Source organism: Xenopus laevis, chromosome 7S (assembly GCF_017654675.1).
Source record: "Xenopus laevis strain J_2021 chromosome 7S, Xenopus_laevis_v10.1, whole genome shotgun sequence".
In the NCBI taxonomy this organism is placed as follows: Eukaryota; Metazoa; Chordata; class Amphibia; order Anura; family Pipidae; genus Xenopus; species Xenopus laevis.
Genome location: NC_054384.1, coordinates 59,139,520 through 59,164,627, shown reverse-complemented (window position 1 = coordinate 59,164,627; position 25,108 = coordinate 59,139,520). Strand labels below are relative to the sequence as shown.

At 43.1% G+C, this 25,108-nt stretch overlaps 1 protein-coding gene across 3 annotated transcripts in view; it reads right to left on the bottom strand.

Moving 5' to 3' along the window:
• The window catches only part of LOC108697229 (kin of IRRE-like protein 3), an 872,472-nt gene that overhangs the window by 64,174 nt on the left and 783,190 nt on the right, over positions 1-25,108 (bottom strand). For all 3 annotated transcript variants that reach the window (XM_041571296.1, XM_041571297.1, XM_041571298.1), the window contains exons 8-10: positions 3,058-3,206; positions 1,842-1,969; positions 1,085-1,211 (exon numbers count right to left, since the gene is read on the bottom strand). In XM_041571296.1, coding sequence (XP_041427230.1) covers positions 1,085-1,211; positions 1,842-1,969; positions 3,058-3,206 — 404 coding nt within the window. The remainder of the gene's footprint in view (positions 1-1,084; positions 1,212-1,841; positions 1,970-3,057; positions 3,207-25,108) is intronic.

The following is a 25,108-nucleotide window of genomic DNA, read 5'->3' as shown; positions in this document are numbered from 1 at the left end:
CCAATAGTTGACTAGTGGTTATTTCATGCCAAGTGATGTAGCTACCCGTTAAACGGAACATTATGTAGACCTTATCAAAGAAACATAGCCATAATTAATTTTCTAATTTTCTGTGCTTTTTTAAATTATTTTTTATCCTATTAATCCCTGCTGAAGCCTACCCTATAAAAGTGATTCTGTTTTTCTATGTTTTTATTTTTTTCTAAACTTTTGTATCAGGGTCTCCCCTATTCGTCTTAAATATTATAATTAATTTATAAATTGTATAAAAAAAAAACAGGAGACTATTAACAGTTATCTTAAAATGCCACTGCTTCCTTCATATTAAAATGTATTTTTAAGGTGCCCTTGCCCTTGAAGCATAATATGATAGAATAGCAAAGTATTAAACCTGCATCTAGAGAGACAAAACACAGGCAAAGCCTGTTCTAGTATCCCAAACAGATGTTTGCTTTCATATAGATAACTGGTAAACGCTACATGCTGATTAGTTGCAATAGACCTGTAGGGAAATGTAATAAAAGTCATAAACAGAAAAATAATCTTATAAATAAGACAAAAAAATTGTCTTTTGCAATGCAATATTCTGTATTAGCCAGTTATCACAAAGAGCATTTTAAGTAGTGATGGGCGAATTTATTCGGCAGGTGCGAATTTGTGGCGAATTTGCAAAACGGCCGAAAATTTGCTGGGTAAAATTCACGGGCGTCAAAAAAAAATGTCGTCAAAAAAAAACGGACGCCGGCATCCAAAACGAGACGCCGGCGCCATTTCGCAAATTTCTAACTGTTTTGCAAATTTAGAGGCAAATGGGCCCATCACTAATTTTAAGACCTGCTTGACATATTTTTTGGCAAAATATAATGAATTTCAAGTCCATGTTGCTTTAGTAAGTAATCTTTTAACATTTGTGAGTAAGAATTGCATTATTTTTTCTTTTGAGTTTATCTTGCTAACTCACGAGAATGTGTACTAATCTAATCATAGTGCCTAGAACTACTGTAGTTCTTATTTGAATCTTTCAGATTGTCTAATTAATTTAAGTATGTTTACTTCAAAGTATAATTAGTTTATGATTTCATACCGTTAACTGTCAGAGTGATATCACGCTCCCCAGCACCTACACGAGGCACCACCGCTCGGCAGACATATTTCCCAGCATCTTCTTGGCGGACATTTCTTAATGTTAAAGTGTTTTCATTACTGAGTACCTGCAAAGGGTGAGAACAATAATTCTAAATATAAAATATACAATATACAGTAAGTGTGTGTACAATATTACTAAATGAAAAATTAAGGTAAAGAATACTTTTCCTTTTCAAACACTTTCATAGAGGCCATGGGACAGATTTATTAAAGTGTGAAATTAGAGCTTGAACTTTCACCCATTGACAAACATGCCTCTACAAAATCCTATAGGAATGGACAAAAAGTGGTGGGATTTTACTGCAGTAAGCTCTAATTTTATTTTATGCTAATTAAAAAAGAGAATAGAAAATGTTGATAATTAAAGCTGTCACAGTCAGCTTTCTTGCTGCATTTAATCATTATAGGTATGGCATCAGCATTGTGTTCACAACCTTATATACTACATCCACATGAATGAGTATCTGTAATGTAGCAGATTTCCCTAACTGACAAGGTCTTCTAACCATGGACCTGATGGAGCATAAGTAATCACTTTCAGTAAAAAAAGTTTGGGGTTAACACATTTTAGTTACTGCCAGCTAGAAAGCTATCCTATATCTGAGCTCAGGAGACTGTAGCTTTTGCTTCAACTTTGTAGCAAGACAATTACAGAGAAGTGAAATCTTTTATGATAATTGGGGGTCAGAACCTACCACACCCGAGCCACGCTTCATCCATACAATAGTGAGTGAAGGGTTACCAATCCAAGCACAGTGAAATGTAGCATCTGAGCCAAGGTCTACTGTAATAGATTCGGGTTCTGATGACATTCGAGGGCCAACTGCAGAAAATGGAGACAGCAGAAAGTCATTTATCAAACTTTATCAATCTATAGACTATAGCTCATGCAAGGACACAGTATATTTTTACACATGCTCTGTTATACTGTAGCCATTCATCTCTTGTCTAATTGCTAATTTTGTGAAAAGATATTGGTGTCTAGTGTTTAATGAAAAAACTTGTGCAAAACTTTTTCCGTTAACTTTTATTTACCTTATTGAGTATGGCATGGAACTTCTTTAACCCTTCTAAAATATATGTTTATTATTAAGATCGTAATATGTTTCCAAAAATAGTCCTAAACTACATATAGCTTGAAAATATTTTGAGCCAAAAGGGCTTAAACATTATTTTCCCATTTGAGTTATCAGGTATGTTTATAAAAGGTAGAAAAGAATACTAACCAAAACTCCCCAAAAACCTACCCTCAAAACCAGTAATGCCCACACAATTATACAGAGACTTTATTATTTTCCTTTTAAAAATGATGCCGAAAAGGGGAGTGCTACAACTGCTCTCTGAAAGTAGTTGCTCATATTTGCTGAAAAGGCAGTTGTTTTTGGTACACTGCATGGTCTCACTACTAATTGGTGTCCCCTGCAATGGGCAGATCATTAGCATTATGAAAAACAAATACTGCTGGGTGCCATAATAGCTGTGTTTCTGTGCTTTACTGCATTGTGTATTTTTAATTTCCCATCCTTAATTTAACCCATTGCCAATAGACTATTTAATTTAAAGAGAACATTGTCTGCTAATGCCAAAGATTTGTAAATTAGAATTACATTTCCAAACATAATGGTAACAGAATCTTCTCTCATACCTTTAGTACCAACACTGTCAAATACATTAGGGGAAAAACAAACAATGCAGAAGGCACACAGAGCAAGAGGTTGAGAACCTTGCTAGTAATGGTAAATAATGGTCAATAATGGCAAGAAAGATGCATCACAGTTTTTTTCTGCTCTTAGTCATTCACTTTGTACTTCTCTTCCAAAGAATAATGATGGGAGACTGAAGTTTTTCCATAGCCAGGCAAAATTAAAAAAAATGTAATTCATAAAAGAAGAACTTCAGGCAATTTCTTACAATATACATCCACAGTTCTGCTGACATTTGTACTGCCCAAGGCATTTGTCACCTCACAGGACACTGGCTCGGTAAAGAAGGAATAGTCAACAACAGTTTCATAGGTTTCTTCCGTCACCTCTTTGAGAATCTGGCCACCTTTTGCCCATCTAAAATTAAACAGAGTAAAGAATGGTTGTGAGGCTTGGTATTGTGGAAATAACTTTTTTTTTTACCAATGAACAAAAACAAAATCAAAATAGGAAGAGGTATGGAACCTGTTATGCAGAATGCTTGGGACCTGGGGTTTTCTGGATAACGGATCTTTCTGTAATTTGGATCTTCATACCTTAAGTCTACTAGAAAGTCATGTAAACATTAAATAAACCCAATACACTGGTTTTGCTTCCAATAAGGATTAATTATATCTTAAGTTTGGGTCATGTACAAGGTACTGTTTTATTATTACAGAGAAGAAGGAAATCATTTTAAAAAAATTGAAGTCTATAGGAGATGGCCATTCCGTAACTCAGAACTTTCTGGATAACGGATCCCATACCTGTATTATACTATAAAAACAGATTCACAAGGAACACCCAACTAATAAATGTTAAATTTATAATATAATATAATAATTATAATCCTTATGGAAAATTCAATATCGCTTATTTTTGCAACGCAAACAGGAAATATGTTCACATTTATATTTGATCTTTCCTAATATCCTTCCCAAATAAACAAATAAACCCATAGAAGCATGTGGGGGTTATTTTGAGTATTTGTAGCTGTTCCATTATAATGTTCTGACAACCTACATAAAATATGATTATTTATCATAATAGTTACATATTTATAGGACTTTTTTCTTAGCAATACCTATAAAAGAAGCTGTGCCCTAAAGATGTTTTTTTTAATGGCTAAACCACTATTGTTGATGTGTTTTCTCAAACAACCCTGGACTGGCAGTCACTTGCCATTATTGCTGTTGAGAAATATAATATTACCTATATTGTTGTTAGGGTTATCCTAGATTCTGCCCTGTCATTCACTCCTCATATACAGTTACTTATAAAATCATGTCACTTCCACCTAAGGAACATATCCAAAATACGATCATTTATCACCCAAGATGCTGCCAAAATTCTTATTCACTCTTTCATCATATCACGTCTAGACTACTGTAACTCTCTTTTAATTGGCCTTCCCCTCCAGAGACTGTCACCTCTCCAGTCCATAATGAACACTGCTGCGAGGCTCATACACCTCAGCAACCGCTCCTCCTCTGCCTCGCCATTCTGTCAATCCCTGCACTGGCTTCCGTTACCTTTCAGAATCAAATTCAAATTAATGACCCTGACATTCAAATCACTTCATAACTCTGCCCCACCCTACATCTCTGAACTCATCTCTATATACTCACCCAACCGCTTACTACGCTCCTCTACTGACCTGCTACTCAACTCTTCTCTCATTACCTCCTCACATGCTCGCATTCAAGACTTTGCAAGGGCTGCACCCCTCCTCTGGAACTCTCTCCCACGGTCTGTCTGACTTTCTCCCAACCTTTCTGCTTTCAAGAAATCTCTTAAAACGCACTTCTTTCGAGAAGCCTACCCTCACTCTGCTTAACTACCAACACCACATACAGTACCACATTTCTCACCTACTTAATTCGATCTTGCCCACTCCCACACCTTGTGTATTACTCCCTTCCCTTTAGAGTGTATGCCTATGCATAGGGCCTTCCTCACCTTTTTGTACCTGTATTGATTGTGATGTATGTAACTCCATATGTTCTATGTATACAATTCATGTGATTTAGTTGTATAATCACATTTACTTTACAGTGCTATGCAATATGTTGGCGCTATATAAATACATATTAATAATAATAATAATAATAATAATTGTTTTTTAAATATAAAAAAACCCTGCAACCCAGACCTTCTGTAATGGAATCCGAGAACAGTTCCCAAAATGGTGGCCAAGATGGCGTCCAAGATGGTGGCTCCCTGGTTCCTCACGGACGCAGCCGGATGATGCCTGCTTCTTCCCGCACTCTGATTGGTCGCCGGCGACGGAACGGACGTCGGCGTCAATAATGTGCGCCGGCGTCGGTCGCTGACGCCAGCGCGTCGGTCGCTGACGCCAGCGCGTCCGCGCACACGTCATGACGCCGATGCGTCCAAAATTGGCACCAAATCTAGGCCTATATTAAGGAGCTCTGGAAATTCATCAGTGCCCAATTATAGGTTTTAGCTTGCTACTCCTGGGTGTGATCTTGTGAAACTTTGCTATTGTGTACCGACCTTTTGCCTGAATTCCTCGACCTTGAACCTCTTCTGCCTGGACTGATCTTGTTGCCTGTTTGACCATTCTCTCGTCTCATCCTAATCTGTACTGCGAACTTGGACATTGCTACCTCCTCCTCTGGTCCTCACTACTTCTGAAGCCTTTGGGCCTAACATTATAATTGGGCCATGGACCCTTCGGAGGAAACCCCAGCGCCGCCTGATGTCGGTGGAGCGCTTCGTGGGTTGGCTTCTCGGATGCAGTCCTATGAGGTACAGCAGTCTCATTTTTGTCAGGCCCTGGAAACAGTACTGGCAAAGTTGTCGGCCCTAACACCCGCTGACCCTGTTCCCGTACCTGTACCTGTGTCTCCACTCCAGGTCTCCGAGCCTCGCATTCCGGCTCCCCCACTCTACAGTGGTGACCCCGAAGCTTGCCGTGGGTTTATCAACCAGTGCGAGGTCCAGTTTGCACTATTACCCGGCCAATTTGTCTCCGAACGTGCCAAGGTGGGCTTCATATTCTCCCGCCTGCAAGGGAAGGCATTGGAGTGGGCTTCACCTCTATGGGAGAAGGAAGATCCTATCATTGACAACGCCAGGTCCTTTGTTCGCGAACTCCGTACTGTGTTTGATGCTCCGGGTCGTGCCTCTGCATCTTTTGCACGCCTGTTCCAACTTCAACAGGGAACTCGCTCTGTCCCGGAGTACGCCATCGAGTTCCGCACTCTAGTTGCTGAGACTTCGTGGAATAATGACGGGTATCACGCTGCCTTTTACAACGGCCTGGCGATGCGCATCAAGAATGATCTGGTGTCCAGGGAAATTCCATCCCGCTGGGAAGATCTAGTCGCCTTGGCCATAAAGGTTGATACTCGGCAGAGGGAGTTTCAAGCTGAGCTCGACAGAGAGCGCTCCCAAACCAAGAGATTCCACAAGTTCCAACCTACCCTGGCTCCTCGTTTTCAAAGACCCTTCCTTCCCAATCCTGCTTCCACCTTGCCTTCTCCCACTCCTGCGGCTTCTGCTTCTTCTTTCCTGCCTACGGAAGAACCTATGCAGATCGGACGGGCCCGTCTGACCGAACAGGAAAAGCTTCGGAGAAGGGCTGCTGGACTTTGCCTCTACTGTGGTGGAAAATCCCATTTCGCCTATGAGTGCCCAGTGAAGCCGGGAAACGCCAGCACCTAGGTAAGACTGGGGAGACTTACCTGGGTGGAATTGCTCCTTCTCCCCATTCTTCTGCTCAACGCTTCCTCCTTCCTGTGCAGATTCGTTTTGGAACCCAGACGATTTCTTCTGAAGCTTTCCTCGACTCCGGCGCAGCTGGGAATTTCATGGATAAAGTCTTCGCTGAAAGTCACTCCATTCCCCTGCGGTCCCTGGCTGTTCCTCTTCGTGCATTGGCGATTGATGATCGTCCATTGTCTTCTGCTATTATTTCCCACTCCACCAATGAACTTTCTGTTATTGTGGGAACCATGCATCTTGAAAGGTTGTCTTTCCTTTTAATTGACTGTCCATCTACTCCCATTGTGCTTGGTTTGCCCTGGCTGAATATCCACAACCCAGTAATAGACTGGGCTTCGTCTCAGATTTCCCGATGGAGTTCTTTCTGCCAACAAAATTGTTTACCTACCAAATCCATCATTAAAGTTTCATCTGTGTCTCCAAATTCTTCTCTGCCCTCTGTTTATCAAGCCTTTTCTGATGTCTTCAATAAAAAGTCTGCCGAAGTCCTGCCTCCTCATCGCCCCTATGATTGCCCCATCGAACTTCTTCCTGGATCCATGCCTCCCAGGGGTCGCACCTATCCGCTTTCTCCTTCTGAAACCTCTGCCATGAAGGAATACATCCAAGAGAATCTGCAAAGAGGCTTTATTCGTCCTTCTTCTTCCCCGGCGGGGGCCGGCTTCTTCTTTGTAGAAAAGAAAGATGGTGGTTTGCGGCCCTGCATTGACTATAGGGGTTTAAATAAAATTACAATTAAAAACCGTTATCCCCTTCCCCTCATCTCTGAACTGTTCGACCAACTCAAGGGGGCTTGTCTGTTTACCAAGTTAGATCTTCGTGGGGCCTACAATTTAATTCGGGGTCAGAGAGGGAGATGAATGGAAAACCGCATTCAACACTCGTGACGGGCACTATGAGTATCTAGTGATGCCATTCGGCCTCTGTAACGCCCCCGCGGTTTTCCAAGAATTTGTAAACGACATTTTCAGAGATTTGTTGGATCAATACGTGGTGGTGTACTTGGACGATATTCTTATCTTTTCCAAGAACCTTGCTGAGCACCGTCTTCAAGTCCAGGAAGTCCTTTCCCGTCTGCGGAGAAATAATTTATTCGCCAAGTTGGAGAAGTGCTCCTTTGAAGTTTCATCCATCTCCTTCCTTGGTTACATCATTTCTCAACAGGGCTTCAGAATGGATCCTGCCAAGATCTCCGCCATCCAGGACTGGCCTCTCCCCAGCAGTGTTAAAGCTATCCAAAGATTCATTGGCTTCGCTAACTATTATAGACAATTCATCAAGGGGTTTTCATCCAAGATTGCTCCCATTCGTTCTCTTATCCGTAAAGGGGGCAAGCCTCAGCATTGGCCACCTGTAGCTTTGGAAGCATTCAAGAATCTTAAAACTTCTTTTTCTTCTGCTCCCATCCTCAGACACCCTGAACCTTCCCAACCATTCTTCATTGAAGTCGATGCCTCTGATGTCGGTGCTGGAGCAATCTTGTCCCAAAGAGCGTCTACTGATGGAAAACTACATCCCTGTGCCTTCTTTTCGAAAAAATTCACCTCTCCTGAACAAAATTATGATGTGGGAAATCGTGAGTTACTGGGCGTCAAACTGGCTCTAGAGGAATGGAGACATTTGCTGGAAGGTTCTTCCGTCCCTGTGACCATCTATACCGACCATAAAAATCTAGAATATATCCAGTCACTCAAACGCCTCAATCCTCGTCAGGCTAGGTGGGCACTATTCTTCTCTCGTTTTAATTTCATTCTAACCTTTCAGCCTGGTACTAGGAACAAGAAGGCGGATGCTCTTTCTAGAAGCTTTCTTCTCGAAGATCTCACTTCTGCCGAACCGGAACCCATTGTGCCCCCTACAAAGATCATCGCTGCTCTGTTTCCCTCCCTGGCCTCTCAATTATTGTCTGTTCAATCTTCTGCTCCTGTAGGTACTCCTGTTGGTGTTGCCTTTGTCCCTCCTGAATTTCGTCATTCCATTCTGGTTCAGTCCCACAGCTCCAAGCAGGCCGGTCATCCTGGAGTCAAAAAGACTACTGAACTTCTGTCTCGTCTTGTATGGTGGCCTTCCCTAAGAAAAGATGTCAAAGACTTTGTTTCCTCTTGCTCTGTATGTGCTGTATCCAAGTCTGGACGCTCCCCTCCTAAGGGGTTACTCCTACCACTACCTATTCCTTCTCGCCCATGGACTCATCTATCTATGGACTTCATTGTGGATCTCCCTAATTCCTCTGGTTATACAGTTATTTGGGTGGTAATTGATAGATTCACCAAGGTGGCACATTTTACTCCTCTTCGAAAACTTCCCTCAGCTCCTGAACTTTCCTCATTGTTTATTAAACACATTTTTCGCCTCCACGGTTTCCCTGCTGAAATTGTCTCTGACCTTGGATCTCAATTTGTTTCCAAGTTTTGGAGATCCCTGTGTAAAGCCCTTGGTGTCTGTCAAGACCGCCGGGAGCGCGAGGAGTCGCGTCCGCTCCCGGCGGCGAAGAATCCAAAATGGCGGCGCCCAGGCAACCCACGTGGGTTCCGACGCCGGCGCCGTGACGTCAGCGCGGTGCGACGGTCGCGGGCGCGCTGACGCTGGCGCAAGGGCGCCAAATTCGAATATAAAAGGACGCCTGAGGCGCCAAGATGGCGCCCGAAAGTAGGATTCTGTTCCCTGAGTATTCCTGGGTTCCCTTGCTGTTTCCTCTGCTTATCTGCCTGATTCCTTGTTGTGACCCCTTGCCTGGACCTGGACTTCGCTGATTCTCTGCCTGCCATTGACCCCCTGCCTGGCCTTGGACTTTGTTTGTATTCTGCCTGTCTTTTGACCTGTGCCTGGACTTTGATTATTCTCTTGCCTTACCCCTGGATACCACGACCCTGATTCCTCGTGAGGGGCTTCCTCCTAGATCCGGACTACTCCCCAGAGGGGGCTCCCGGCTCCCTGACATTATTTTCGGGCCATGGATCCTTCTGAGGAAGCCACACCTCATGTCGGACGAGCGCTCCGCGGACTGGCATCTCGCATGGAGGACTACGAAAACCAGCAGGTTCGCATTGGGCAAGCACTCGATGTCCTGCTAGCTCAAGTGCCTTCTGCGCCCTCCACTGCTCCACCTACTGGAGATCCCCCCATGGCGGCAGCCCCTACGAACACAAGCTACCCGACAGGTGAGCCTCGCATTCCACCTCCCCCTCGTTTCAGTGGGGACCCACAAGCCTGCAGGGGATTTGCCACGCAATGCCAAATTCAATTTGAGTTCCAACCCACACAGTTTCCAAGTGAGCGTTCTAAGGTGGGGTATGTGATGTCTCGATTGGAAGGCAAGCCACTGGAGTGGGCAACGTCTCTTTGGGAGAAGAATTCCCCACTGACTTTTGATGTTAAAGACTTTCTCCAAGCTTTTCGTATAGTCTTTGATGCTCCAGGTCGGGTTACGAACGCCCCTGCCCGTCTCTTGCAGCTCCGGCAGGGAAGCCGCAGTGTCAATGAGTATGCTATAGACTTCCGAACACTGATGGCGGAGACTTCCTGGTGTGATGACGCTTACAAGGCTGTATACTACCAAGGCCTATCCATCCGCATCAAAGATGATCTCGTCTCCAGAGAGACTCCTGACACCCTGGAAGGGCTGATCGCTCTATCCATTAAGGTGGACACTCGTCTCAGAGAGCACCAGGTGGAGAGAGAGCGCAGCAGACGATTTTCTCCCATGTTGGCCCCTCGCTTTCAAAGGCCGATTCTGCAAACACCCGCTGTTCCTGTGACTCATGTGTCGACGTCTCCCTTGGAGGAACCTATGCAAGTAGGAAAGACTCGCCTCTCCGAGCAGGAAAGACTCCGAAGACGTATGGCAGGTCTCTGTTTATACTGTGGTGGGCATTCCCATTTTGCCAACGCCTGTCCTGCCAAAGCCAAGAGTTTTGTACCCCGAGGTATGTCTCAGGTTTCTCATGTAGGGGGCATCACTCGAGGTCCTCAGGAGAAGTATCAAGAAAATTCACGCAGACTTCTCCTTCCTTTGCAGATTCACCTGGCAAGTAAGTCTATCTTCGAAAGGGCCTTCCTCGACTCCGGAGCGGATGGCAATTTCATGGATGCCTTTTTTGCCGAACGCATGAAGATTCCCCTGCTTCCATTGTCTTCACCCCTGCGAATTACCGCCATAGATGACAAACCCCTGGAGTTTGAATTCGTCACAAAGTTCACGGCGGAACTATCTGTACAAGTTGGGGCGCTGCATCAAGAAAAACTTTCATTCTTCATCATCCCCTGTCCTTCTACTCCAGTAATATTGGGTCTTCCGTGGTTACGTCTGCATAACCCCACCATAGACTGGTCCACTGGGCAGATCTCTCGTTGGAGTTTATTTTGCCTGCAACATTGCCTTCCGCCAAAACCCCTCGAGAAGGTGAATGTCTCCTCTGCGGAATTAAAGACTTTGCCCTCCACTTACAAGGGATTTTCCGATGTGTTTTGTAAAAAGTCTGCAGAGTTCCTTCCCCCACATCGCTCCTACGACTGTCCGGTTGAACTCCTGCCAGGAGCTATGCCCCCCAGAGGGCGCACCTACCCTCTCTCTCCTGCAGAGACTACCGCTATGAAGGAGTACATCCAAGAAAATCTCCAGCGGGGGTTTATCCGCCCTTCTACCTCTCCTGCAGGGGCTGGGTTCTTCTTTGTGGAGAAGAATGACGGAGGCCTTCGGCCTTGTATAGACTATCGGGGTCTGAATAAGATCACCGTGAAGAACAGGTACCCCCTGCCCCTGATTGCTGAGCTCTTTGACCAGCTGAAAGGGGCAAAGATTTTCTCCAAGTTGGATCTCCGGGGGGCCTACAACCTCATTCGCATCCGGGAGGGTGACGAATGGAAGACGGCATTCAACACTCGGGATGGGCACTATGAATATCTCGTTATGCCCTTCGGCCTATGCAATGCCCCTGCCGTCTTCCAGGAGTTTGTTAATGATGTGTTCCGAGATCTCCTAGGAAGGTTCGTAGTCGTATACTTGGACGACATCCTGATCTTTTCCAAGGACCTTGAAAGTCATCGCTCCCAGGTGAAGGAGGTACTCTCTCGTCTGAGGAAGAACTCTCTCTTCGCCAAGTTGGAGAAGTGTGTCTTCGAGGTATCCAAGATCCCCTTCCTAGGATACATTATCTCTCCAGAGGGATTTGAGATGGACCCCGTGAAAGTGTCGGCCATCCAGGAGTGGCCTCTCCCTTTGAGTACCAAGGCAATCCAGAGATTCATCGGATTTGCTAATTATTATCGACAGTTCATCCGGGGGTTCTCTTCCCGCATTGCACCTATTCTGGCCCTCATCCGGAAAGGGGGTAAACCCGGCCTGTGGCCTCCATCTGCCATAGAAGCTTTTCAGTCCTTGAAAGAGGCCTTCACTTCCGCTCCTGTTCTCCGACATCCCAATCCTGCACTACCCTTCTGCATCGAAGTTGATGCTTCTGAAGTCGGAGCCGGAGCTATCCTGTCTCAGAGACACTCCACTGATGGGAAATTGCACCCCTGTGCGTTTTTCTCCAAGAAGTTCTCATCCGCAGAGCAGAACTATGATGTCGGGAATCGGGAACTCTTGGCAGTCAAGCTTGCCCTTGAAGAATGGCGTCACCTCCTGGAGGGCTCTGAAATTCCTGTCCAGATTTTCACAGATCACAAGAATCTGGAGTTTATACAGTCCCTCAAGAGGCTAAATCCCAGGCAAGCCAGGTGGGCCCTTTTCTTTTCCCGATTTAACTTTGTTTTGACCTATCGCCCAGGTTCCAAGAATCTGAAGGCCGACGCCTTGTCTCGTAGCTTCACTCCGGTGGACCGTGACCCTGAGAGGCAAGAACCAATCATTCCACCAGTCAAGATCATTGCCTCTCTGTATCCCCAATTTGCCGACCAGATTCTGGCTGGGCAGTCCTTGGCTCCTCAAGATACTCTGATTGGCATGGCCTTCGTCCCTCCAGAACTTCGCCTGGCCATCCTACAACAAACCCACTGCTCCAGGCAAGCTGGACATCCTGGTCCGGCCAAGACCCTTGAACTCTTGAGGCGCCTAGTCTGGTGGCCTGATATCCGCAAGGATGTAAAGGACTTTGTGGCTGCTTGTAATGTCTGCGCCACTTCTAAGCCTAGCCATTCCCGCCCCAGCGGGTTGTTACAGCCTTTGCCGGTTCCCTCTCGTCCATGGACGCACCTCTCTATGGACTTTATTGTCGAACTTCCTCCCTCCGGTGGGAATACTGTGATCTGGGTTGTTATTGACCGCTTCAGCAAAATGGCCCATTTCATTCCTTTGAAGAAGTTACCCTCTGCGGTGGAATTATCCCAACTCTTTATTAAGTACATCTTCCGCCTGCATGGTTTCCCGGTGGAGATCGTCTCCGACAGAGGCACCCAGTTTACCGCCAAGTTCTGGCGTTCCCTATGTAAAGATTTGGGAATAACACTTCAATTTTCGTCTGCCTACCACCCGCAGACGAATGGGGCAGCTGAACGTGTGAACCAAGCCTTAGAACAGTTCCTGAGGAACCACGTGTCTCTTTGCCAGGACGATTGGTCTGACCTCCTCCCGTGGGCGGAGTTTGCTCATAATAATGCATGTCATTCCTCCACAGGAAGGTCTCCGTTTATGGTGGTGTATGGACAGCACCCTCAAGCCTTTCCTCAGGACTTCGTGTTGTCGGACGTCCCGGCTGCAGATGATCTGGCAGCCCATATGCTTGCTATTTGGGCTGCAACCAAGTCTAATCTGGAGAAGAGTGCTCTAGTCCACAAGACTTTCGCGGATCGCCGTAGAAGGCCCTCTCCTCCCTACAAGGTGGGTGATAGTGTCTGGCTCTCTTCCAGGAATATTCGCTTGAAGGTGCCATCTCCCAAGTTGGGTCCGAAGTTCCTGGGTCCGTTCCCCATCTTGGAGATAATTAACCCCGTAGCCATCAGACTTCAACTCCCACCAGAGATGAGAATCCCCAACGTGTTCCACGTCTCCCTGGTGAAGCCCACCATCTCTAACCGTTTCTCTGATGTCCAATCTCCTCCTCCTGCCGTCTCTGTGGAGGGTCAACAAGAATTCGAGGTGGAAAGAATCCTTGATTCCAGAATCTCCAGAGGGTCCCTTCAGTACCTCATCCATTGGAAGGGCTTTGGCCCCGAAGAATGCTCTTGGGAGGGACACCGTGATGTGCATGCTCCTCGTTTGGTAAGAGACTTCCACTCCAAGTTTCCCCAGAAACCAAGTCCCGGTGGTCCTGAGGCCCCCCGTGAGGGGGGGGTACTGTCAAGACCGCCGGGAGCGCGAGGAGTCGCGTCCGCTCCCGGCGGCGAAGAATCCAAAATGGCGGCGCCCAGGCAACCCACGTGGGTTCCGACGCCGGCGCCGTGACGTCAGCGCGGCGCGACGGTCGCGGGCGCGCTGACGCTGGCGCAAGGGCGCCAAATTCGAATATAAAAGGACGCCTGAGGCGCCAAGATGGCGCCCGAAAATAGGATTCTGTTCCCTGAGTATTCCTGGGTTCCCTTGCTGTTTCCTCTGCTTATCTGCCTGATTCCTTGTTGTGACCCCTTGCCTGGACCTGGACTTCGCTGATTCTCTGCCTGCCATTGACCCCCTGCCTGGCCTTGGACTTTGTTTGTATTCTGCCTGTCTTTTGACCTGTGCCTGGACTTTGATTATTCTCTTGCCTTACCCCTGGATACCACGACCCTGATTCCTCGTGAGGGGCTTCCTCCTAGATCCGGACTACTCCCCAGAGGGGGCTCCCGGCTCCCTGACAGTGTCTCTCTTCAATTTTCTTCTTCTTACCATCCACAGTCTAATGGAGCAGCAGAGAGGGTTAACCAGGCCCTTGAACAATTCCTTCGATGCCATGTATCTTTGTGCCAAGACGACTGGGCTGATTTGCTTCCATGGGCTGAATTCGCACATAATAATGCCTTACATGTTTCTTCTGAGAAATCTCCTTTTTTCTGTATGTATGGTCTTAATCCTTTGGCTTTTCCTCAGGACTTATTACTCACTAATGTTCCTGCCGCCAATGACCAAGCTGCCCACATGTCGGCTATATGGCATGCCACTGTTGTCAATCTGGAGAAAAGTTCCTTGGTCCAGAAAAAATTTGCTGATCAAAGAAGAATTCCTTCCCCTCCGTATGCACCCGGTGACAAGGTTTGGCTATCCACACGGAACATTCGTCTCAAAGTCCCCTCTCCTAAACTTGGTCCCAAGTTTATTGGTCCTTTCTCCATCTCTGAGATCATCAATCCGGTGGCTGTCCGTTTGCAACTTCCCTCGGAGATGCGGATTCCAAACGCCTTCCATGTCTCCTTGCTCAAACCTGCAGGTACTTCTTCTTCTTCTTCTTCTTCCTCAGCTCCTGTCGTGGTAGACGGTCATCAGGAGTTTGAGATGAAAAGGATCCTGGATTCCCGGATTTCGAGGGGCACTCTACAATACCTCATTGAATGGAAGGGGTTCGGTCCGGAGGAGTGCTCCTGGGTAAGAAGGTCAGATGTCCATGCTCCTCTCCTGGTCCGAAAATTTCATCGGCAGTTTCCTTCTAACCCAGGTGGTCCTGAGGCCCCCCCTAGGGAGGGGGGTACTGTAATGGAATCCGAGAACAGTTCCCAAAATGGTGGCCAAGATGGCGTCCAAGATGGTGGCTCCCTGGTTCCTCACGGACGCAGCCGGATGATGCCTGCTTCTTCCCGCACTCTGATTGGTCGCCGGCGACGGAACGGACGCCGGCGTCAATAATGTGCGCCGGCGTCGGTCGCTGACGCCAGCGCGTCCGCGCACACGTCATGACGCCGATGCGTCCAAAATTGGCGCCAAATCTAGGCCTATATTAAGGAGCTCTGGAAATTCATCAGTGCCCAATTATAGGTTTTAGCTTGCTACTCCTGGGTGTGATCTTGTGAAACTTTGCTATTGTGTACCGACCTTTTGCCTGAATTCCTCGACCTTGAACCTCTTCTGCCTGGACTGATCTTGTTGCCTGTTTGACCATTCTCTCGTCTCATCCTAATCTGTACTGCGAACTTGGACATTGCTACCTCCTCCTCTGGTCCTCACTACTCCTGAAGCCTTTGGGCCTTACACCTTCATCTGAATCAAATCAATTTTTGACTGTGCTCAACTGCATGTGAAAGTAGATGAATTTTAATATATATTGCTAAATAAATATGAATAACAATGCTATTGCTAACATAATAAAAAATTATAATTTACCTGGAATTAATTATATAATTTTAGACAAACTTTAAGACTCCATCATAATATAAAAAGTTCAATTACAGTAAGTAACTGCAATATCTTACCAAACTATCACTTTTAATTGTTAAAAGGCATAACCAAAAAGCTTCAGCGTTTCTAAGAATGTAAATGAGATATTTATGTTTTAATGTGAGAATTTATATAACACCTTTGAGCTGAAAAACCATCATTCTGCTGACAGGGTGCAGTCAAAAGAATTAGAGAAACAGCCTTAATGGGATTGTTAGATGCAGATAGATTTGAGAGAGTTTAAAAACATGATCTCTTGGCTGAATTCCACAGAAGGTATTCACCTAAGAAAATCTAATGAAAGATTCAATATGAAAACATACAAATGAGGAATTTGAGTCAATTAAACTGAATTCATTTATTCAACATTTATACAATAAAATGACTGTATCCTTCAAGCGATGCCTTATACCAGAATGTAATATGTCACTCTACTACTTATTCTCTGCAAAATTCAGTTAATGAATGCATTAATGGGAAACTGAGCCTAATTTATATGTTCAGTTTATGGAGCTTTTATTTTCTCTCAAATAAACAGTAAGTATGCTGCCATATCTCTTCTACGTTTAGAAGTATTCTTGGCATATTTACAGTCTGCAGTTAGTAAAATAGTAGATGAATGGGTGTTGCGATATTTCTTCTTTGCTAAAACTTTGTCCATATACAACTAAGCAAAAAAAAATTTGGTGCAGATACTTTATTTTTTCAAATTCATATTAGGAATCCTGATGGATTCACAGGAGTTAGAATTGTATCCCATTTATCATATTTATGAACACTTTTCTGACTGAAAGGAATGTGTTTTTAAAGAATTAGCACATTTATCAAAGCCGTCTGGCTTTTTTAACGGTACCAACTTGATTTTACTGCTTTAATCAGTTAAAGTCAGTTCTTTTTTTTGTGTGGATTTAAAACTCCATGAATTAGTATATAGCATTATTAATGATATGATAACTGTTAGGGGAGCTATAGTGTGTAGAATACAAAGAGAGAATAAAAAAGACTTTGTTCAAATGTTAAATATAAGCAAGAATTGGAGCTCACTGAAATAACTGATTCCAGGACAAACACAATCTTAAAAATTAACTGCCTTTTGCACAAATCCTGCATGTGGAGAGACATAATGTCTGGGAATTTTAATTGAGTGAGCTCTAATACATCTTCTAGGCAAAAGGACCCCCCATAGATATATTGGATCTATCTGTCAATGAACTGTAGGGACCCATAGGGTTAAGTCCCTGACGGTCTGAACCACATGGTGAAAATACCCTTTCTGTGCAGCTACAGAGTCTACCTAGAGTTATGGGAGGGGCCGGAGCCTTGTCCCTGTGCAGCATGTCTGTCAGATACCGGAGGGTGTCACAAGGTGTCGCAGCTGCACCACTTTTCAAAATGTAGGAGATGCGATGCTCACAGCCATTCCTGCTTTCACTTTCGCTGAGAGAGGGTGGACAGAGATTTGCTGGTTTTACTTCAATGAGGATAGTGAAAAAGAATCTGGCAGCAAAGATGTAGGGGTAGGAGCCCTGGAGGCTGGAGTGCAGCAGCCCCCAAGCCTGGGAGCTGGACCAGGAGGTTCTCTTTGTCTGCAAAGGAGTAGTGTGGGACTTTGCCTGGCAGGGACGTGTCAGGACTGGACTTGCACAGGTTCCCCAGTGTAGTGGTTCATGCTATGTAAATGCATTATTGTATTTTGACTATTTACTTTGCTTTAATCTGCACTTTATAAAGTTGATATTGTTATATAGCAAAGTGTGTGTTGAATGTTTTCCTAAAGGGGGCACCCGCAGCCTTTGGTGTATTCCCGGATCCCATTAGGTGGAGACACTGCCAAGAGAGGAACTTCCCAGTACCCACCCTTTCTCCTTGCAAAGGGGACTCAGGACTTGAGTTGGTAAGACAAAACAAACTTGGCACCAGGGGGGTCGCCAAGAGGTGTTACAGAATATTTGACATCCAACTCCTGCATGAAGAGAGAATGAAGAGAAACAGATGCTGAGAGAGGAAAAGTGAAGATAACGTTGATTCTTTCAGAAACCCTACAGAATTTTTAATTGATTGTATTTAGAAGGTTTCTTATTTCATTATGTTGAAACGTATATTACATTTTCATTTTGGTGATAGTTCCCTTTAATAATACTACACATTTTTGCAACCACTCAGTAAACTTCCTTAGACTTTCTGAAGAGTGACTCATTATGTGTTCTAAAAAGGAGTGGGAAAGTACAAAATCAGAGAATGGTAAGCACACATTGCAGGTCTCACCAGCGGTATATGGATATAATAAGCAGAAGTCTAATGAGGAAAAAACTATCCCACAGTTCTGATCAAGGCCATAACATCTGCCTTCATCACATGCTTATGTTATTTTTAAATTAATATGAATGAAAAAATCTTTAATGTGTCAGTATTACAGTGTTCATTAGTCACACGACTACTTTGTAAAGGCACAAGATCCAGTAAAGAAATAAAACAAAGTTTGTATCAACTGTCTATCATAATGGCCTTTAATAAATAGCATAATATAAATATTACTTATATACTAAACAATATTATGGGAATATACAAACAATATGGGGTAGATTTACTAAAGGGCGAAGTGGATAATGCTAGCGACAATTCACTAGCATTACTGCCCGCAGGGACATCGCCGATTTACTAACAGCGCAGGCGCCAATTCGCTAGTGAAAGAGACTGGTGCTAGCGGTCATTCGCACTCTTTTCTCTGGTGAATGGTCGTTACTCCTCAAATTCAATTGCAGATTTTACTGCACGTTACCTATTTCGCCAGAGTTGACTTCGCCACCTCAGACAAGGCAAAGTGCATTAAAGTAGCTAGATCTTCCTCAATCTTCTGTCATTTACATTATATTCTGTGAGCCGAAAATGCATGCAAGTCCAAAAAACGCTGCTGTCTTTTCCTTTTTTCAGGCTGATTGCCTGCAAATGACCTGACTTAAACTTTTTTTGGGTAACCAGTTTTCCCCATACATTTGCAAACATATGGAACATTTATTTTACAGTGGGCACATGTGTCGGGCATTAGAATAATGCTATTGTCTTTATTAAGGTTCCCTGGACATGTGATTTTAAAAGTGTAATTTGTATGTATACTGTATGCACCAACATTTAACATCAAGACATGCATACAACTTTAAATTTCCCGCCATATGCAAATTGACCCAAGTACAAGATCCCTATCGAGGTTTCCCTAGGCAGAAATGAATGCCAGTGCATCTTCACTATTGAATGCTCGCTTATCGAAAAGTCGCCAGCGCTCGGTGCCCACGACAAAACTCTGCATTTTAGTGAATTAGTGTAGTTTGAGCGCATTTTCACCTGGCGAAGTTTAGCGATGGGTGCAAAAATTTGACCATTATTGAATCTGCCCCTTGGTCTCTATAATGATGATGTAGGTCATAACTGGCATAGAGAGAGTGTTTAGTAAATATATGTTCAAACAACAATAGCAATAAATTTATTTAGATTAAAAAAAGACACAAACAGATTGAAAAAAGACCAAAGTCCATCAAGTTCAGCCCCTCCAAATGAAACACAGCATCCATACATAAACACACTGACACCTCCATACACTCACATAAAATATAAATACTCATACATTAACTATAGATTTTAGTATCACAATAGCTTTTGATGTTATACTTGGCCAAGAAATCATCCAAGTCACTCTTAAAGGCATTAACAGAATCAGCCATCCCAACATCATCCGGCAGTGCATTCCACAACCTCACTGTCCTGACTATGAAGAACCACCTACGCTTCTTCAAATGCAAGTTCTTTTACTCTAGTCTGAAGGGGTGGCCTCTGGTGTGGTGATCCTCTTTATGGGTAAAAAGGTCCCCTGCTATTTGTCTATAATTTCCTCTAATGTACTTGTAAAGTGTAATCATGTCCCCTCGCAAGCACCTTTTTTTCCAGAGAAAACAACCCCAACCTTGACTGTCTACCCTCATAATTTAAGTCTTTCATCCCTCTAACCAGTTTAGTTGCATGTCTCTGCACTCTCTATAGCTCATGTATATCCCTCTTAAGGAAAGGAGCCTAAAACTGTACCGCATACTCCAGATGAGGCCTTACCAGGGACCTATAAAGAAGCAAAATTATGTTTTCATCCCTTGAGTTTATGCACATCCAGGGAACCTAAATAAAACCTGCCTATATGCTGGTTTATTCAAAGGAAAGTGAAAACCCCATTTAAAGCCTTTCTAATTTGCCTCAGACAGTGAAAAAAAATCCTGTCCTGTCTCCAAGAAGGTAATTGGGATAATTGAACTAGTTCAGCTTTGTGCTAACATCTAGTTTTGGTTACCCTGTATTTTTCACTTGCCAAAAAGACCTATCCCAATGATCTAATGAATCCTCTAATGAATTCCTTAGCGTCACAGCCTTAAATCTAAAAATCATTTAAATTTTAAGGTGGAACTTCTTTTCTTATAATCTGAATAGGTGCCCTCCTGTATTTACTGGTAAATGCATTTAAATAGTGATGGGCAAATTTGCGCCGCTTCGCCGAAAAATTAGCGAATTTCGCGTGAAATTCGCGAAACGGCGAAAAATTCGCAAAACAGCGCCGGCATCTCGTTTTTGACGCCGGCGACCGTTTTTGACGCCGGCGTCCGTTTTTCAAAAAAACAATGTGACGCTGGCGAATTTTATCCGCGAATTTTCGCGGGCATTTCGCGAATTTATTCGCCTGCCGCGAATCGCGCAAATTCGCCGTGAATTCGCGCCTGGCGAATAAATTCGCCCATCACTACATTTAAACATTATTTATAGGGTCCCTTTATATATTTGTAGGGAATTTGTGCAAACTCCTTGCTCTTATCCCTGTAAGGGCAGAAGCACAGAGCCTGTGTTTGTGTGCTGTAAGCTTACAAACACAAAGTAGTGCTACACACACACTCTCATCACTTTGCAGCGTCGGGTGCCGTCTGTGACTCTGTCTGCCCAGGTCTGATTCACGTACAAGAAAATACTTCAGCAGCACTTAGATTATGGTGAAAAAATTGTTGCTTTATTTGTGCCTCAAGCATCAATTTTTTCACCATAATCGGAGTGCTGCTGAAGTATTTTCTTGTGTGCTGTAAGCTGTTACCTAGAAACCAGCTATTCAGTGCGGTAGGAAGTGCCACAGCAGCTAGTGAGTGGCTGGCAGGAAAAGGAAGTCATGGAGACTGGCAAAAGATGAAAGCCTGGCATAGAGAGCTGCATGAGAAAGAGGCCAGAGAGCTGCTGGTGGGCCCAGAGAGCTGAGAGGCTGCACCAAAAGCATTCATTTGGATCGGGCTGGCATAGGGAAGCCAGATACTGTGCCTGGAAAGACAGAGAGTGTGAAAATAATACAGACTGGAGGAACGACCAGCAGGAGATTCCTATCTGAGCATCCAAAGGGGCTGGTAATCGCAATGTATGACTGAATGTGCTGGATTCAACTGAAGAGAGCTCTAAAGTATCCGAAGAGGATTTGTGAGTATCCTGGTTAAAGGGACAATACCCAAAAGAGGCGCTGAAGATAAAGAGACTGTTTATTAAAGGACTTTCCATAGTTAGGTAGACAGTTTGCGCTAGCAAGTCAATTAGTGAGGCCCTATTGCTAACAGTTAGGAATGCTGCCTGTATTAGGTGCCCATTTATTTTAGATAAACAGTTATTTAAGTTAACCAATACTGTGTGTGTGTTATTACTGTATTCCTAGTGGGGCCACCCATAGGTGCATTGCTGGATCCCACTAGGTGGAGTCACTGCGCTAATAAGTACCAGGTACTCAGTCTCTACCCATACCACTGCGGAGTGGCTCAGGTTTGTCCCGTGCCATCAGGTAAGCGCCACATGTGGAGTGTAACCAGTCCAGTCTTTATAATTTAGATATTTTTTACCATGTTCTTTATCATCTTAGTTGCATTTCCTTGGGCACGCTTTCATTCAATAATACCCCCTTTGAGCAATGGAGACCAAAACTGCACTGCATATTCCAACAGAAGGAAGAAGAAGAATGATCCTTTCCTCCCATAAATAATCCTCAAAATATTAGAAAATATTCTGGAAATTGTTTAGAAAATATAATATCAAGTTCAGAACATAAACATATGTAGGCATTTTGTAGGTTCTTAGAAATATGAGAAATATGCCAAGAAACCACGTGAGCAGAAAAACTAGAACAATTGTTCAACCTATCCATGATCTTTGATCTACTCTCTTTATTACAATGTGAGATCATCAGTGGCATAACTAGATGTTACTGGGCCCCACAGCAAATTAATTTTAGGGCCCCAAACATATCCAGAGGTTGTCCTGTTTTACCAAAATGTATTGAAATTGTATATGAATTTGAGCCTCATGGGGCCCCCTATACCTCCTGGGCCCCCTGCAGCCGCAGGGTCTGCTTCCTCTGTAGTTACGCCCCTGGAGATCATGTTTTTTGTAAAGTCATAGTCAGTCAAAAGTCAATTTTCTGAACTAAAATTTTTGAAGATTTACTACTACAAAAATCTTGAAAAACAAAACCAGCACAATATACAGTAGTCTATAAGAACTGATAAGAAAAAATATATATTTATTATCGCAGAAAAATTCAGCTTTCTTTCCCATGGTAAAAAAGTAATTCACTGTAACAGTCAGTATTGCTTAATTCCCATTTCTATGTGGGAATTTATCTCATTTTATATAAATTCCAAGACCATCAATTAGCAGTTTTGTTAATGAAGTGTAGCACTTAGCAGTTACTGGTATAATGTTTAATGAAGACTTTTGCACTATGAGAATTTCAATCACAGGCAACTTTTGAAGGTGTTGCAAATAAAGGGTAGACCAGATTTTGATATATGCATGTCTATGCCTACAGTGTAATTATTAAAAATCATGAAAGGGGATAAAGAGCCTTTGCCTGCCAAAATTAAGCACTGACAGTGCAAATTTTACAAGCCTCTGTTTGTCACTGTCACTATGCAAATCCACGTGACACTTAGGTCAAACTGAAAGAAGCCAAAATCACTACACTTTTTTAAATAAATTGTTAGCATTTTTTTAACTGGCAACAAAATTCAAAGAAACTTTAACACTTTAACAACTTCAAAGAACAATCACACATACATACACACTCATGGTCATTAGCCATTGACATAATTATAAGTTCATAAATGCATTCATTTTATTTTCACCATTTAATTAAATAGTTCTCCTGCAAATGTTCATGTTTCTCTTTGCCAGTCAGCTATCTTTTTTTTTATCAATGAGCTGTACAAGTCATTTGAAAGAACAGCTTTGGCTACTTTGTCTAGCGATTAAATGACCCAATAAAGTGGCCTTCCATACCGCTGATCTCTTTTATTTAGTTATTTTAATACTATTAACTACAGATCAAATGGTAAAGTATATATATGCTTCTGTGACTCTAAAGCATCTACTTTTAGGAGTTAGTGGCCCCATAGCTGAGAGCTTTTTCAAAAGGAACAATATTAACAGGCATGGATGGATATCACTAAGGTGTGATTACAGTCCTATAGTTAATCCTACAAAACTATGTTTTTTTGGCATTATGACAGTGGAACTTTTTACATTATGTGGTCCCAGAGAAACTTTAGGTAATTGATTTTGAAATCCAAACAGACCAATGTTCATGCAAAAGGTGTGTGGGAAGGCCATCTGTTGAATCTGCCTTGTTAGCATTAAAGATCTTTTGTTACCCAAAGCAATCAGCTAAGCTCTTTCAGCCCCAATTAACTTGACCCAGTGCATACTGATATGTTGTAAAAAGGTTTAGACATGATTTTTCAGGATGAGAGAAATCAGAAATGACTTCACCACATTCTATTTTAAAAGTTTGGTGCTGCTAACAAACAAAAATCAATGGGGCAAAGTAAACAAAAGTGTTAAAACTTTCCAGTTCGTGATTGCATTTATTTTCTCCTAGAAACCTTTGTCTAATGTACAACACAAGGGGGCACATTTACTATGGTTCGAATATCGAGGGTTAATTAACCCTCGATATTTGTCCATTGAAGTAAAATCCTTCGACTTCAAATACCGAAGGATTTACCGCATTTACGAACGAATAAATCCTTCGAATCGAACCTTTTTCCTTTGATCAGAAATTGGTTAGAAAGCTTATGGGGAAGGTCCCCATAGGCTAACATTGGTGTTCGGTAGGTTTTAGGTGGCGAAGTAGGTAGTCAAAGTTTCTTTTAAAGAGACAGTACTTCGACTATCGAATGGTCGAATATTTGAACGATTTTTAGTTCGAATCGTTCGATCCGAAGTCAAAGTCATAGTCGAAAGTCGAAGTAGCCAATTCGATGGTCGAAGTAGCCAAAAAAACACTTCAAAATTCGAAGTTTTTTTCATTCTAATCCTTCACTCCAGCTAAGTAAATGTGCCCCTAAGAGGGGGTTGACATGATTCAGAGGTGCAGAAATTAGAAAGCAGCTTAGAATTTAGGTTCTAAAAAGACTAAATGCAATGCATAAATGCTGAATTCCACAAAATTATTAAATAAAACTAGACGATAAATATACCTGAATACCTAAATATACTTGAACTCTTATAGAAAGTTTTGGTTTGTTACACCTTAGAATTTGTAGAATTTCTGAGTTTAGATCTGGCTTGAGTATTGAATAGCATACAATCCAATTGTAGACTATGAAAGGCTTGAATGACCTTCCAGAACTTATTTAATTGTATAATTCTTTTATTTTTACAGCAAAATGCAAATCTGCCGAAATGAATAAAATGTTCCTCTAAATAGAACTATATGGGAAATAAACTGGATGATGTATTTCTGGTATACAGCTTTATAAAGTAAAGTTTAAATATCAGAACATTTATCCATACCAAAAAAATATATTACTGGGAATGGAGCAGTAGAAAACATCCAACAACTTGATATAATAATCTATATAATATATAATATAATAATATAATATAATATAATATATAATATATAATATAATAATATTTAATAATATAATAATGCAAGTGATATAATAAAAATAATAATTGAATAAAGATGATATTCCAGTATTGGTGATTTTTCATCAAGTGTTTTCTAAGGCTAATGACACATGTGGCACTTTTGAGCATGGCTCATTTTGGCCAGCTTAATGCTAACACATAGTGATGGGCGAATTTGCACCGTTTCGCCGGAAAATTAGTGAATTTCGCGAAATGGGAAAAAATTCACAAAACGGCACCAGCGTCTCGTTTTTGACGCCGGCGCCCGTTTCTGACGCCGGCA